This window comes from Benincasa hispida, chromosome 11, assembly GCF_027475165.1.
Source record: "Benincasa hispida cultivar pf3 chromosome 11, pf3_genome.v1.1, whole genome shotgun sequence".
Classification (NCBI taxonomy): Eukaryota; Viridiplantae; Streptophyta; class Magnoliopsida; order Cucurbitales; family Cucurbitaceae; genus Benincasa; species Benincasa hispida.
In genome coordinates, this window is record NC_143488.1 from 4,188,257 (window position 1) to 4,205,396 (window position 17,140).

A 17,140-nucleotide genomic window follows, 5' to 3' on the forward strand; every position below is an offset into this window, starting at 1 on the left:
ATATGCCCAAAACTAGTGGACCATGCGTCGGAAACACTATATGGGCACATAAGAGAAGCTAGTTGGACGCATGTAGGGTTACTGGTGAAACAACTATGCACCTAACCTAGGTTAATATGCGTTGATTTGGAAACTTGGAGAGCAAGGTCAGATTGAAAACAAAATGGGGTACGTGGCTCGACCAAATGAAGCCTCGATTGAGCCTAGGGTAAAGTGGATGCATAATAGAACATGCAAAATATCAGAATGACAGCTCAAAGAGGACCTATGCATTGGACTTTGTATGGTGGAACACCCCAAGCTCGCATGCAAGTAAGAGGTGTCAATGACCCTTATGTTGGACCTTATATGGTGCTGACACTTAATATTTTCATGCAAAACATGTGTCATGCGTTGGTGGCCTAAGATAGGTGACAAAGACACCTTTGAGAGCCCATAAATACCCCAAGAGAACTTCATTTCAGCTTACAACTCAATTTCCCTTCAAAGGAGACTCAGAAGGAGAGTTTTAGGGCAAAATTAGAGTTTCGGGGTAGGGCTATGCATTAATCAAGGGGAGGCTATATGTTGATCAGTGCTGCCATGCATCCAACTGAGTCCATGTGTTGATCAAAGGAACTCCGGAGTTTCAGAAGGTGTTGTCATGCGTCCAATTACTTAGGGAAGGTATGCCTTGTGTCTAACTACTGTCCAAAAGTGTCCAGAGGCCTAGCTTTATACCAGTTAGAGTTGGTAAGCTAAGTTTAGGGCCAATAAGGTATGTTAAGGTTACTCTAACCCTAAATATGAAGTTCTAAGTTAATATTGGGATAGTGCAGGCTCGAGATTCCAGAAGGAGACAAAAATTGAGGATGGCTTGAGAAAGAGAGGGAAACACTGCTAGCAAACTGTGAGTGACATGTTTTCAAATGACTAATGATTTCATGATATTATAACATATTTTATTTAAGGTGTTTCCCAATTATGTTATTCTTAAAATTTTAAAATGAGTTTTAAGTATGTTTTTCTTATAAAATTTCTGAAGCATACTCGAGTTTTAATGCTCTGAAGTATATTTTATAAGAAGTTCGAATTTGTTTCATTCGAATATTGATCGGTCTTGGTTTGACATGGTTTACGCATTACTGGTTCCCGGAAGAGTTAATATCTAAGAAGGGAGCATAAAATTCATTCCTTGAGTTGAGTTATTCCTTATTAATTCTATATTTATAATGTTTATGCTACTGGAATACTTGATGTTTTAAGGCTGAGTACTTAAATGAATTTGAGTTTTTATGATGTTTTAATGAGAAAACCCGATGCTGAAGGACTGGGAGAAGGTATCTGAGTCCCCTAATACCTAAGGTATGATGGTATCTAGGGCTTAACTACGTGCACGTAGGTATTATTGATGCTAATTGTATTGAGATTACTCCACATCAGCTAAAGATTATTATAGATGTTGGTTGTATTGAGATTACTCCACACCAACTAAGGATTTTGACATTGAGCGATTGAGCAAAAGGACTCTCCCTCAACTAAGATCAGAGGATAATGTTTATCAAATATTTCCAAGGTTCTATAACGTTTTCTAAAATGTTATACCTTGTGTTTAAATTTGAAACCTGGAAGTTCATTAAATTGATAGTTGAATAAGATGATTTTTTAGAAACATGTTTTAAAATGTCGCCCACTAAGTTTTTTGAAGCTCATTCTTTCTTTTTATATTTTCCCTCTCAAGTAGCGGTTGTTGAGGAGTTCTAGAGTGTTGGTAAGGTTAAGGTCTGACACACTACAGTCACACTTCCGGACTTAAGTTAGCTACTATAAATTTTAGTAATTAAGAGTTTAGAGTTGTATAAACATTACATTGATTTGTAATAAAATAGTTTAGCCAATAGTTGATGTTGTAGTATTTCCTTGGTTGTGAGTTTAATGAGCAAAGCAGGTAAGAATGGGCTGGAGGGTAGTAGATATCACAAAGGAGTGGTATCTGCTATCTCTACACCTCCTTCTTGGTTCGAGAGGTGAGCTCAAGAAGGGGTGTGACAATTTATATATTTATATTTATAGTTTATATCATTGTTATTGATAGTTTATGTATTATATCTGCACAGCACATTTCTCATCTAGTTTTTCCCATTTTGTTTAGTTCAACCATTACATGAGTTAGACGTCGAACCATTGACTTTTTTAGATGGTACTAGTGACTTTATCTACTAAAATATGTTCAGATTGGGTATGTCGGATTTGCATTTACTAATTTTCCAACGGTAAGAAAAAAAGGAAAATTAAATGGATTTGATATTTTTTTATGGGAAGTATTTTTTGAAAGGTAAAAAAGTGGCTTAGATAGCCCACAAAAATGTCATCAAAATCACACTACATTTCCCAATATCTTAAAATGGATTTCAAAATAATGAAGGCCCAAATTTCCCTCTTTCCTCTTAGCTTCCTCTCTCTATTTAATTAGATTAAATTGACTATTAGTGTCAGCAAATTAGACCATGATTACAATAATTATTAAATCAACCTTAAAAAATTGATAGTGACATGTTTGGTTATGGCTAGTTCCCAAATAATAATTAAAAAATAAATTAATTATTTGGTGAATTAGATAATTCCTAAAAAGTAGTAACAAACAAATCACTAACTTAAACCAAACCCTAATTCCATATTTGTTTAAAACTAAACAAATCTAAGTTTAATCAAAATTTAAAGATCTAATTTAATATAGTATTAATAATAGTAATTAAAAAAAAGACTAAAGTTTTCCAAATATTAATGAATATTAGATTCTTATCCAAGCCGCCCTTTTCTTGTTTTTTTCTCTGTGTTGAAACTCACCTGGGGAGATGCATCTCTCTCTCTAATTTTTTTTTTTAAATGTTCTCTCTCTAAAAATATTTTTTTCTCTCTCTAAGGCGGCTTCGTTTCAATGTTGGTGTCTCTCTCTCTAAAAGGCAAAGAGGAATTGGCTCCTCTCTGGATCTTGAAATTAATCATTTCAATTAAAGGACTTTGATAAGGAAAAAAATAATAATAATACGTATATCGATGCATCTTCGACTAACTCCATTTTTTATAGTCTACCTGATCTTATAATAAAAAAAAAACGATATTGTAAATGTAGAAAGAAGAATTTGTCACGTGATAAATTGTGATTAAACAACTAGTTGGTCTAAAAAAATAGATGGATCGAATATATTCGCATATTTTTCATTAAAAAAAAATTACATGCACAAGAATCATAGATGCTTGTAAAGAAAGATTTTCATATATAATTCTATGAAGGAATATGATTCAAATGGCATATATATATATATATATATATATATGAATATCTACTTAGATATACATCAAAAAATCTCAACAAAAAAAAAAAGTATACATAAAAAGAGATTGGTTTTAAGCAAACACCTTTTTTTTTTTTTTTTTTTTTTTGGAAATTGTTAGCTTTCCATTGTAATAGTAAACTTATATTTTGATGTCCATAAAATGTCTTAGGGTGACATCTCAAGATTTGTGTTTTATTTTATTGCATAAAACTATTCAAATAGGAATTTTAAACCTACTTTTAAAAAAATATATTGTCATGTATTTTGGTCAAAATAATTCTACTTGATAGTTTAACGTCTCTAAAATAGTTATATACATTTTTTTGAAATTTTTCTTTTTGTAGTGCAGAGTGTATCAAATTTGTATCATTATACCTTATTGAAGAAAACTATTCAAATAAAAATTTTAAATTTATATATTTATTAAAAAATACATATATTAAAATTTTCATATGACTAGTTGAGTTAAAATAGTTCTACTTTTTAAATCCATCTTCTAAACATAAATCATATTAAAAAGGTTAAGATTCTAACTTCCTTATGGGTTAAAATATGCTCACTTTTAGTAATTATATAATTCTCAATATAAAAACCTTTATTCATGAACTCAAAAATATTAAATAAATAAGAAAGGAATCTAAACGCCCTAGCATTAATTAAAGTGAAAATAAGACAACTTTCAAGTTAAGTGAACCTAAAACATTCTAGAAGCTATATCCAAATACATTTCTCTCTCTCTCTAAAGTTCTAGAAGCCATATCCATACTTCTCTCTCTAAAGTTCTAGAAGCCACAAATAAATGTGCATGTAAAAATATTTTTTATTTTCTTTTTTGTTATGACAAAGTCGTATGATATATGTATGTATGTTTATTATTTATGTTTTTTTTTCCTTAGGGAATTTGTATTTTTGTCTTCTATTTATGGTTTCTTGAAATGGTTGGCAAATCATTCTAACTATTGAATGAATCAATGACATAAACTTTTCAAAATGTGTACATATGAGTGAATAAAAAAAAATTAAATGTTCTATAAAAGATTATCCAATAAAAATTAAATTCTATTTAAAACAAAACAGTTGAAAATATTTTCAAATATAGTAAAATATCACTATTGATAGACAATGATAGATATTGATAGACATCTATTAGTGTTTATCAGTATTTGTCAACAGTAACATTTTGCTACATTTGTAAATAAATTGATTCATTTTTCTATATTTAAAAATAAATTTTTTTGTTTTTTTTTGTTTTTTTTCTTAATGGAGAGGTCTTTAAGATAAATTTAACTATATATTATTCCCTATATTTAAACTTTAGAAATGTGATGTTTGAATATATTGGTTTTTCTTTTCCTAAAAAATTATTATCTTTAATTTTTATTATGTACTTTATATTTGAAGAAAAAAACGTGACAGTGATAAATAAAATAAATAAGGCGTCTAAAAGAAATAATGAATAATAAAGAAGAATAATTGTTTTTCCTTAAATCATTTCTATTGTTTTTTAAATTAACAAAATAAAATTAAAAGAAATCTAATTATTTAATTAAAAATTTGTGAATAGAAATAAAACATAGAGCTATATATGCTATTTATTGTTTGGGAGAAAAAAAGAAAGAAAGAAAGAAATCAAACTTCTAGCTACAATTGATCATACCATAATAAGATTGATGGATTTTAGATGATTAAATAACAAATCTAGTCATGAAATTTCATGTTTGTATATATCTAATTCCTGAAATTTAAGAAGTGTCTAATATATCTTTGAATTTTTAATAGTTTTATAAGCTTTAAAAATATTTAATAAGTCTCTAAACTTTCAATTTTTTAACCCAATATATCCTTTATGTTAAAAAAATTATAAATTAACTTTTTTAATTAGATATAAAACTAAGTCTTTTGTCTAATAAAATCATAAACTTTCAATTTTATATGTGTCATATGTTCATGAATTTTTTAAAATATCAAATAGATCAATAACTTATATAGCACAAAACTAAAATTTTAGTGAGTTGTAGAAGAAAAATCGAAACTTTCATATTAGACAATTTTTAAAGTTTTAGAATCTATTAGATACAAAGTCAAAAGTTAAAAAACATATTAGATATTTTCATCAAATAAAACGCAAACTAAAAAGATTAGGGACTAAAATTGTAATTTGACTATTTTAAAATATAATTCAACCTTTATATATATATATGTATATATATAGGTTAACTCAAAGCAACATATTAATATTTTATACAAATCATGTGAGATAACATGACTTGTTCTTTCTATATTAGTTGTCATAAATGTATAATAATGATATATTATTATTTAGCTAATTTTGTAGAATTCAAAGTTAATATGAACAAAAAAGAGAAGGAAAAACAAATTAAAGATTCCACCCAATCTTCAAAAAGTGCAAGTTGGTTGAAAATTGAAAGAGCCATAAAATTGATGACTTGTTCTTGAGATTGCATTAAATTTCACCTCATCCAAAAGCTATCAATTTTGTATAAGAAAAGCAACTTGGGGGGCCAACACAATTTGGTGTAACACTTTTCAAAAGGATTCAATAACACTATTTCATTTTGGTCAAACCCTAGAAAGGAATGAAGAAAATTCATACTACCCTTTTGGTTTTCTTTTTCAAAATTGCTAATTTTGTCGGGTTTTTGTCGTTTTTTTTTTTTTTAATTATGAATTGAAATAGGAGAAAGTTTGAAATCAAGACAAAAACTTTGCACCAATTAGCATTTTAACATTGAGTTATTACCAACTTAACGATAAAAATGCACGTGTGAAGCACATATTTAAATTTATTGTAACTTATATACATGTGCGCCTTTAAAACGTTTTTTTTTTTTAAATATAAGTGGAAACGGGAGATTTAAACTATTTTTTTTTAGAAAGAAATTTTAGACTAGTTAAGTCTTAAAAGGTTAAAAGTAAACTATATAAAAAGAGTAATTTACAATCTTAAGATCAAGATACAAATAATACTAGAAAATAAAATTGCAAGAACATTAAACCTAATTAATAGTTGAATCATTCACAATGAACATCATAAAGTCACTACTACAGAAATTGGATTACTTGACGTTTTTCCAATGTCAAGTAAAGGGTATACTTGACACTTATAAAAGTGTCAACTATTCGAGTGTCAAGTAAAGTGTGATAACTTGACTCCGAAAAAACGTCAAGACAAATGTTTCTTGATATAATTTTCGTGTTAAGAAAGATAATACACTTGACATTGGTGGTATGTCAAGTTTATTCGAGTGTCAAGTATAGTGTAATACTCTTTGACGTTTTTTATGTGTCAAGTATATGTCTTTTTGTTTTCAAATTAAATGCCTCAATCAATATTCTCATTTTCTGCCTTGTATTCCAACAATACAATTACATCAAATAAATAAACATTATACATTTAAGATCTATCAACTCAATATATTAACTAAAAATCTATATGTTCAACTATGAACATTTCTCACAAATTACAACAATATTTCTCTTTCATATGTACATGCACAAAATAAAATCTCAACTATTGCTTTTTATACAAAACTCAACTTTCAACAAACACAAAAGTGAAAAATTGTTTAATAAATAACCTCTCAACAAAGTACATTATTTAATCTATACATTGAGTTTTGAAGTCTAAAGATCGAAAACTAAGGGTCAGGCAAGTCATGTTTAAGCAAGTCAACCTGCAAAATAGAATAAAGAGCGATAACATCAAATTTCAAAGTATATAAATAAGTGTATACAACAACGTAATCCAACCTACGAAAAGTTAAATAATAATGGTTACAAAACGCAAATTCCAACAACTATGTAACAATTCCAAAAGAGTTTCAAAGCCTTAATACCTATCAAAACGTCCAAATATCGTTAATTTTGTTGGACAGTGGCTCCAATCCCTTGAAATCTTCTAATTGAACATCAAAAATTGAAAATAACTCAATTATTAGACCAATACTTCAATGTGTAACAAAGAACTACTAATATTAACCTCCAAACTTACCAAAACCTTGCCAAGATCGGTCTCAAACCTATTGAACAGCAACTCTACTCCTTCCAACACTTCAAAATCAATCTCATCATCAAACATTCGAACAAGTAAATCATTACAGAAGATGCTACATTAAAACCCAAATCACAAATTCATTCAAACACATCCAAAACACTTGCCCGAAGTGTTTGCTCAAATCGATGCTTCATTCGAGCCTCGACCAACTTTCTTGAAAAGAAAACAAAAGAAGAACAAGAACACTCATACACTGATTTATTTGTCTAGTGTGAATATACATCAAGCAAAGTTTAATAACAAGTTACTAAAAGTTACCAAAATTTGCCAAAGTCAAAACCTTACAACCCCGCATAACACGCTTCCAATCTTCAAACTCCGCTACAACCTGAATCTATGACCCAAACATAATGGGTTTTTATCAGAACTAACCCAAAATCAAACAATAATCAAGATTATGCATATAAACCCACAAAATTACCAAACCTTACCCAAAACAAGGATTAGGGGCGTTCGGCTACAGATATGGGCGGGGCTGAAGCGACGGAAGCGGTTGGGGGCATTCGGCTACAGATTTGGGCGAGGTTGAAGCGACGGAAGCGTTCGGCTATAAATCTGGGCGCGGCTGAAGCGATGGAAGCGATTGGGGGCGTTTGGCTACAAATCTGGGCGGGGCTAAAGACTAGCGAACGACGTGCACAGCTGGCCGGCTGGCACGACTGAGCAGACGACGAGGGAGTTGAGCAGACAATGAGGGAGAGGGCTGGCGCGGCTGAGCAAACGATGGAATGAAAAACTCAATAACAGTGGCATGAACGGAGGCGAGGGGAGAATGAAGGCTGATGACGGCTAACGCTCTTGGGCGCACAAAAGAATAAAAAAAAATTGGGGGGAAGGGGAAGGTCGTGAGTGAGATGATGAAGGAAGAGATAAAGAGTTTTTAATTTGAGAGGAAAATGAAAATAGGAGAGGAAAATATTATTTTATTTGATAATTTTGGTAGGAGGGAAATCAGATTTGAGAGGGAAATGAAAATGGGAGAGGGAGGGAACAAAAAATAAAGTATCTACACAATCGCTCAGTAAAGTAAAGGAGGAGAGAAAGAGTTTTTAATTTGAGAGGGAAATGAAAAATAAATTCTCTACACGATCGTTGAGTAAAAAATAAAATCTCTACACGATCGCTGAGTAACACTAGACGATCGCCCACAAATAACCTGCGATCGCTTACCCGAAACTACACGATCGCTTAAAAAATATTACACCATCGCTTACCAGTTTCTATACGATCGCCTACCAAATGTTATACGATCGCCTATCAAATGCTACACGATCGCTTAGCTCAGCTACACGATCGCTGAGTAACACTAGACGATCGCCCACAAATACCCCGCGATTGCTTATCCGGAACTACACGATCGCTTACAAAACATTACACGATCGCTTACCAGTTTCTATACGATCGCCTACCAAGTGTTATACGATCACCTACTAAAAGCTACACGATGGCTGAGTAATACTAGACAATCGCCCACAAACACCCTGTGATCACTTACAAAACATTACACATGATCGCTTAGTAGAAGTAGACGATGAGTGGCACATAATTGGAGGCCTATCAAATATCTAAAATATTTCGTCAATCTCTGCTTTTTTAACCCTTTTACTTGACACGAAAAAAATGTCAAGTAAGAGTTTCTTATACTTGACATGTGACACGTGTCATGTAAGACCTTATATTACTTGACACGAAAATCGTGTCAAGTAAAAGTTCGCGTGCAAATACTTCTATTTACTAACATCTTCAGTTGGATAAAATTGCATGAGTAAATTTAAACTATCTAAAATTTTCGTTACTACATCGATAATAAAACAAATGTAAAATTATCAAATTAGGTCATTTGGTCGGCTGGCTTATTAGTCATTCCATTGTGGCCCCGGTCGAATCTCGTAATCGATATGGATTTCGTTTGGTTTAAAAAAAAAATAGATTTAAAATTATTTCCTATCATATATACATATATCTATTTGCTTTCTCTAAATTACGGTTTTTTTAGGGGAAAAAACATCAAGATCTAGTGAGAACCCAAATGCTTAGCTTTTACCCCTTTGAAAATTTTATAATATAACAAACAAAATCACATTGAGCATGATATTTGCTTAATCTAATTATTTGATTCTTTTGACTTTAATAGGTCAATCAAAATCATTTGAAGTAGTTGAAAACTTGTAAAAGGAAATCTCTCCAAATTGATTTTACATATATATATATAATTACCCTATGGGAAAACAATCCAAATGAAACAAATAAAGGAAACCTTTCTGACCAACCTTTCTAATGTTTTAATTGGATGTCTCAAGTGCAATGTATTGGAGAAGAAAAATTCTCTTAAAATTTTACAAAATCAAAAGATGTGAATTAAATAATAATTAATACCCATGATAATAATAATAATTTTTTTTTAAAATATTAAAATTTGCTGTTAAAGTCAAAACTACTTTACTGAAATAACATACCAATTCAAGTGATGCACTGTCTTCTTTCAATTAAATAATAAATAATTTCCCCTTTTGACCTCAAATCTCACCTTATTAAATTTGCATTCATATTATTCTTTGAAAATGCAATATGGTTTCTTTAGACTTTTTCTCAATTTTTATATTTGAATATTTCAATTTAGCATATAGATAGGTATTAAGAAAAAATCTATATCGTAATTCTTATTTCATCCCATGTCACATTTGACAAAAGTTTAATAATGTTATGATATTGACATAGGTGTGTAGTGTTAAAATTATAATAATGTCTTTATATAGTTCTATTATAATTTATACTTCTTGATATTTAAATATAATAATGGTGACATATTACCCTTGTCAGCTTGGATGTAATATTTAGTAAAAACTAAAACTTCTTTTTCTATTTTTAATTTGTTTTAAAAATCAAAATCTCAATTTTTTTTTAAAACTAATAATAATGAGAAGATGAAAGCTTAACACACATCCAAAATGGATATAGTTCAACTGGCATAATGCTTATATTATCAACCTTATAGTTAAAGGTTCGATTCTCCCACCTCACAAATTGTTCAAAAAAAATCATCAGATATTTAATATCTTTATTTGTATAACAAGATTTTATTTTTTCGAGTTGTCATTAATCAATATAGTATTTCAGTACGTAATACGTTTATCTTTCATCTTTTCTGGAGAAAATCTATGATATATTATTATCTAACTTAGAAACTTGTCTAATATCCATTTTTTAATACCTTTTATATGGGTGATGTTTTTATAATATCCAGAAGATTAATAGTGAAAATATAATTTAAAATATTCTTAACTAATGAATGTGTTAACATTAGCTAATAATTACTAATTTTAAATTAAATATTAATATATTGTTTAGATTAAACAAATTTTAACTAAATCAATATTTTATATAACTTTATTATTGATTTTATTATTTATCTAAATTTATTTTCTTGAAAAAAGTTAACTTTTACTCCTTCAATTATTTTTAATTTATATTAAATTAGATAATTAATATTTTTTTATTTTCAATATTCATATAAATTATTAAAATAAACACTAATCTTTAACTTCAAACAATAATGATTATTATGTATGTCTAACTACAAACTGTAATTATACTAAAGCCCATATCTAGATATCTACGAGCTTAACCCGGGTGCACGTTTCTTGGAGTATTTCTCTCAACTCTAGAGGTATTGGGTTGGTGGTTTGTGACTCCCTCGGATCTCCCCTTCATAGTGACTTTTTAAGAATCTCATCATTTAAAAGTATAAAGGTTCTTGAAGTTCGAACAATTTATAAGGGTCTTAAGCATCGTTATGCCCTTTTTACAGAGAGGAGCAAATGTGATTATGGTGGATTCAAATTTTTTTGAGGTGATAAAGTTGTTGGGAAATTAGTGACTTTACTAAAATTTGTAATATTTTAGACGATATTTTTATATTAGCCAAAAGTTTGGGACAAGTTTATTTTTCTTTTCATTATCATTCCAACAATTTTATTGTGCATCGTCTTGGTTGGTATTAGGCTGGAGGGGGATATTTGTTTTGAGTGGGTCTTCTTCTGTGGATCGAAGACTTTGGGACTTTCATGAGTTGATGAGTTTCCTTATTGGTTTTCATCTACATTCAAGGAGGATTAGAATTGTTTGGTTGTTGATGTTGGTTAATTTTTATGAAGTAACTCTTTTTTTTTAAAAAAAAAAAAAAAAGATATTTATGATCAAAAGAAGTAGATATGTTTTATATAAGGAATTGGAGGCAACTTCACTCTTTGGTTGGCCCAAAAAAATTGAAAAATCTACCAAAAAAAAATCTAAGAACTTTTTAGATTATGAGTCTCAAACTTTCAAGAATAAACAATTTTTCAAACTAAACCATTGTATTTTCTCTTCAAATTACCTTAAAGGGGGAGAAAAATAAAACAAAACAAAAACTTCAATCATTACCTTATCCACATAACACAATTTTACATAATCATTAACATTCATTAAAGAAAAGATTTATTTTTCCCATAAATAGAAACAAAGAGATGGAAGGAGGAAGGAAACAGACATACACAGCAAGCAAAAAGACCATTTTACCCTTTTGGAATTAAGCAAAGTGACAACAATGGCCGTCAGATCACTTGTTTGACTCGATCCAACGGAACAGATTAATCCCATCAAAGAAGAAGGAAGCTTCCACTATGTATCACAGAAGGCGAGGGTATGAACAAGAAGAACCTCCGAAACCATATAAATACCTTTCCACTCTCTTCTTCCACTCTCAACCAAAATAAAACCCTAATTTCTTCTCCATTTTTCAAATCTCTCTTTTCTTCTCTGTAATCTCATGGAATTTGTGAATCTGGAAGAAGCTGCTGCGTTGGAGAATATCAAGCTTCATCTTCTCGGTGAACTCTCTCCGTTGCCGAGGATTTTGAATTATGATAATAACCTTTGCGTTTCATCATCGGATCGTTCGGTGAGTTCTGATTCTTCATCGACCTCGAATTGTCTTCTTAACATCTCTGATTACTTCAATTCCGATGAAATCTTCGAATTCTCATCTGATTTGATGCGAACCGAGTCGTCTATGTCCTCAAACGAGGATTTCTTCGGATTTGAGATGAAACCTAACGTTATTGACCTAACGACGCCGAAATCGACGGAATTACTCGAATTCGAGACGAAACCTAGAATTTTTGAGGATTTCAGTTCGAGGACTAGTTCATTTGAAGTTGAATCGAAGATTAGTCAGGTAGGGAATTCCAATCGGAAACGAGCGAATTTGAAAATCTCGCTTCCGAACAAGACTACGCAGTGGATTAATTTTGATACGGCGGAGAAGAAGAATCCGGTTGTGGTACAGAAGAGTAGAGATGTTGAAGCGGAGAAGAAAGTTCATTACAGAGGCGTTCGACAAAGACCTTGGGGAAAATTCGCCGCCGAGATTAGGGATCCGAATCGTCGTGGATCTAGAGTTTGGCTTGGAACTTTTGAGACGGCAATCGAAGCGGCGAGAGCGTACGATCGCGCTGCTTTTAAGCTTCGAGGATCAAAAGCGATTCTTAACTTTCCGTTGGAAGCTGCGAGCTCTTACTTGGAACCGGTCGCCGTTGGGAAGCGGCGGCGGGAGGAGGAGGTGGTTGAGGCGGTGGTGGCTAAGAAAGAGAAGACGGCAGAGGAGGTGAATGTGAATCCACCCGCTTCTGCGGATGTTGGTTACCTGAAAGATATGCCGTTAACGCCGTCGTCTTGGTCGATGGTTTGGGACGGTGAAACGAAAGGAGTTTTCAATATTCCGCCGTTATCGCCGTTATCTCCTCATCCAGCATTTGGTTTTCCACAGCTTATGGTTGTATGACATTTGGGGGGAAAATTCCCCTTTTTTTTTTTTCTTTTCATCTAAATAAATAAGAAATTGTGTTTGTTTGTTTGTTTATTTGTTAATGGTCTTTTCCCCAAGGAAATTCAAATTCAAATTCCTCAAAAATTGTACAATTCCTTAGATTTTTTTTTTTTTTTTTTTTTGGGTGAAATTTGTTTGTAACGAACAAAAGGTTAATGATCTTGATTCACTCGTACTTTTGGGTTTTTTAGAAGTTTGAGGTATCAAAATCTTACCCATTTAAAAGTATTTTTTTAAATAAAATACTTTCTATTTTTTTCTCATTCTAACCAAAAAAAAAATATGTAGAGTCGAAGATTTGAACTCTTAAACTTAGATTTAATTGTTTATGGTTTCATCATAATATTAAATTTTTTAAACATGTTCACATTTTTTGACATTTTCATGAGTACGACATTAATATGAGGAGCGGATTAATATTTTCATTATATTATAAAAAATAAGCAACAAGATAAGTATTTGGTTTATGATAAAATATTTATTTACTAATTTACATGATTTCTTCGACTTTTTTTTGTTTTTATTATTTTTTGAAATATCCATCGATGTCAACATTTGATCAATAATTCTAATAAATTTATGTAAAATTGAGATATTGACATTTTTCTCAACATCGTCATTTTAAACTCAAGTGAGATAAATTTTAGTTATCACTCCATTTAAATATAAAAGGATCACGTTACATATTTTAAATTGGTTTTGATATCAATGACGCAAAAAAGTAGTGGCATCATAAAGCATTTTTAGTTCAACTATTTCATATGAAGTAGGAGATTTAAACATCTCTCGTAGTTGAGTATGCATGTCTTAATCAATTGAACTAGACAATTTGTGACAAAACTTGATAGTTACTATTTATTACTTTAATTTTACAAAAACAAATATAACTCAATTGACATGAGTGTATTAGTAATCACAAAATTTGTGGTTCAAATCCTCTACCCTGATGGTATTCAAAAAGAAAATGTTACTCTAATTGCGATTTATATTATAACCATAGGTACCATTATACTAAATGTGATGCCTAACCATATGAGCCTAAGGATGAAAGTGAGATCTTTATGACCATGCAAATATAGTTAAAAAAAATTAAAAGAATTGATAGTTTAAACCACATTTAATTTACATTAACATTAAAAGAAATTGAATAAAATGCAAATTTAACCATTTAAAATAATATATATCAAACTCATCACAATTTATTTTCAGCTTAATAAAAATATAAAATTACGACAATATATAACACAAAACAAGTAGGGACATGACATCTTATATGTCATGGAGACACATAAGAAAATATACTATTTTTATATATATATAAAGGGGGTAAGAATGTGAAAAAAATAAAATATTAGATAGTGGATAAGGGGCAAAAATGTAATTTGGAGAAAATTTGAAAGGTTGAATTGAGGCACAAGCGAAACACAAGCCTTGCGGTGGGGTGACGTTATCAAATTTGAAACTTGTTAATAAAAATTGTGGGCAAAGGGAAAGGTCAAACACATTTGACCAAGCACACAAATTAAGATAAATATGATGAATTTTTCAATTGACTCACGTGCCCATTTGTACCCATCTGAATTCTTCTTACTATTACTTTTAGCTACTTTGACTCGCTTATCTATACATGTGTGTGTATATATATATTAAAAGAAATTATAAGGTTATAAGATGAATTTAAGGTAAAACAGATGGGAAAAAACACAATTATAATCTAACCTTCTCATCACGAATGATGGAAAGAATGCTATTTAGAAAAACATCTTTCCAGATGAAAGAATAACTCTAAGAGGATGCTAAAATTATCAAGGCATGAGTCACTTTGTTCACCTCATGAGGATATAACAAAAACAAGAGGCGTTAATAGAATTGTGTCATGCAAAAGAATTGTCCTCAATAAAGTTCCAAATATTATAAATAGAAAAATCCACCACATTTATGGGATTAATGACCTTTAGTGTGTCACATTCGACAACTAAGGCTAGATTTGACTTGTTCCATTCCTGATCAATAACAATCAGACCCTCCACTATGATCTTCACTTCCAAGATATTGATACCCCGCTTCTTTTGAGTGAATTTACATTCGCACAGAAGTACAAGACCATCATGATGATGAACAATCTAACCAATCCCCCTATGCCCTTATTATTAAACCATTTCGTGTCAACATTGGATTTTCAAAAGCCAACATTCAAGAGGATCCAACAATGATGGGCATGGTTGAGAGGAAGGAAGAGACAAAATGGGCTAGATAGGGTGCCACCTAAGCACACCGTTAGACCCAACCGACTCAATCAAGTACTTCTCAATTAATTGAGATTATGAGAATTTCGACCTCAAGAGCTCATTTTTTGAAGAAAATCGTTCTTCCATAGTTCCACAATCACTATAGGATAATCAACACGCAATCTAGTTCCTCCTTAGAACATGAAGATCTCCACAAATCCTAATAGTCAAGTTTGGAGTCATTCAACGGTTCAATCCTTACTAATACCAAGTAAGCCAATATAAGATGGTATGAAAATGTCTCAAATCTTTCGAGAAAACTTACACTCCCCTATTATATGATGAGTATACTCCTCATAGCACTCGGAAAACTTCTTTCTATCTTTAGTACTTAAAAAGAACAAAGGGAGTTACTTTTTCTTTTCAAAATGGCTAGAATTTAAATTAGTTACTTTTTTTGTTCTTAAATTTGTCTATTTTAACTATTTGTTATTGTTATTTTGATATAGTTAGATTAAAAAACATATGTCCATGTGTATAATAGATTATTAAAAATAAGGTGTATGGAAATAATAGATATATATGTTTAGTTTTACATAGAAATGTTATCTAACAAATTTTTGAACATTTAATTTTACCTCTATTACATTTTTGGCCTATACAACATTAAAAATAAAAAAAAAAAAAAAATCTTTAAACACTTAAAATTATATTCTAAACATACCCAAAATCACACATCTAATAATACCCTAATTTTTCAACTATGTATCTAATAAATTCATGAGTTAAATAATTGTTGAATAGATCATTGAACATAAAATTATTAGATGTTTATGAATTTAGGGTTCAAATTAGAGAATTAAAAGTTTAGAGTGAAAATTGAGACAACTTATCAAGTTTATGTTTATGCAAAACGATTTTTCCAAAACTAAAAGTATATAGTTGTCCTAGTATGAAATATTTATATAATTATAATGATATAAAAATATAAATCTCTAACCTTTTATTATTTTTATTATATTTTATTGGGTCAATCTCTTACCTTCATGCCTAAGTTGTCTTGTATGACTATGTAATTTAGATGGATTGTTTGATTTGACATGTATTTAAAAAAAAATAAATTGTAATGGATAGTAAATTTAGGATTAATAATTAACAAAATCTATTGGTGATAGAGTTTGATCGTTGGACCTAAATCTTTTTCATATCTGCAAATTCTTTTGCATTATATTGTATCTGCTAATATTTTAAACCTAATTACTACATTTGCAAATGATCTTTTTTTAATTTGACATGTGAGGATGAGAGTTTAAATCTCTGACATTTTGATTAAAAATATAATATCTAAACCAGTTGATCAATGTTCATTTTAGGCTGATGGATTTGATTAGTATTTTCATGATAATGATACTATTTTATGATATGATGCAAACTATAACTTGATTTATATTTTTATTCTTTATAATTATATAAATATATTTCATACTAGGACAACTATATATTTTTAATTTTGGGAAAAATCATTTTGCATCAAGTTATTCTCAATTTTCACTCTTAACTTTTAATTTGTCAATTTTAACCCTAAATTCATAAACATTCAAAAATTTTATGTTTAATGACCTATTCAATAATTATTTAACTCATTAACTTATTA

The 17,140-nt window shown here is 30.0% G+C and overlaps 1 protein-coding gene across 1 annotated transcript; it reads left to right on the forward strand.

Moving 5' to 3' along the window:
* The first annotated feature begins 11,926 nt into the window (after positions 1–11,926).
* On the forward strand, positions 11,927–13,342 carry LOC120090024 (ethylene-responsive transcription factor 5-like). Its single transcript, XM_039047508.2, has one exon. The coding sequence runs from the start codon at positions 12,200–12,202 to the stop codon at positions 13,211–13,213; it is 1,014 nt and encodes a 337-aa protein (XP_038903436.1). The 5' UTR covers positions 11,927–12,199; the 3' UTR covers positions 13,214–13,342.
* The last annotated feature ends 3,798 nt before the right edge of the window (positions 13,343–17,140 follow it).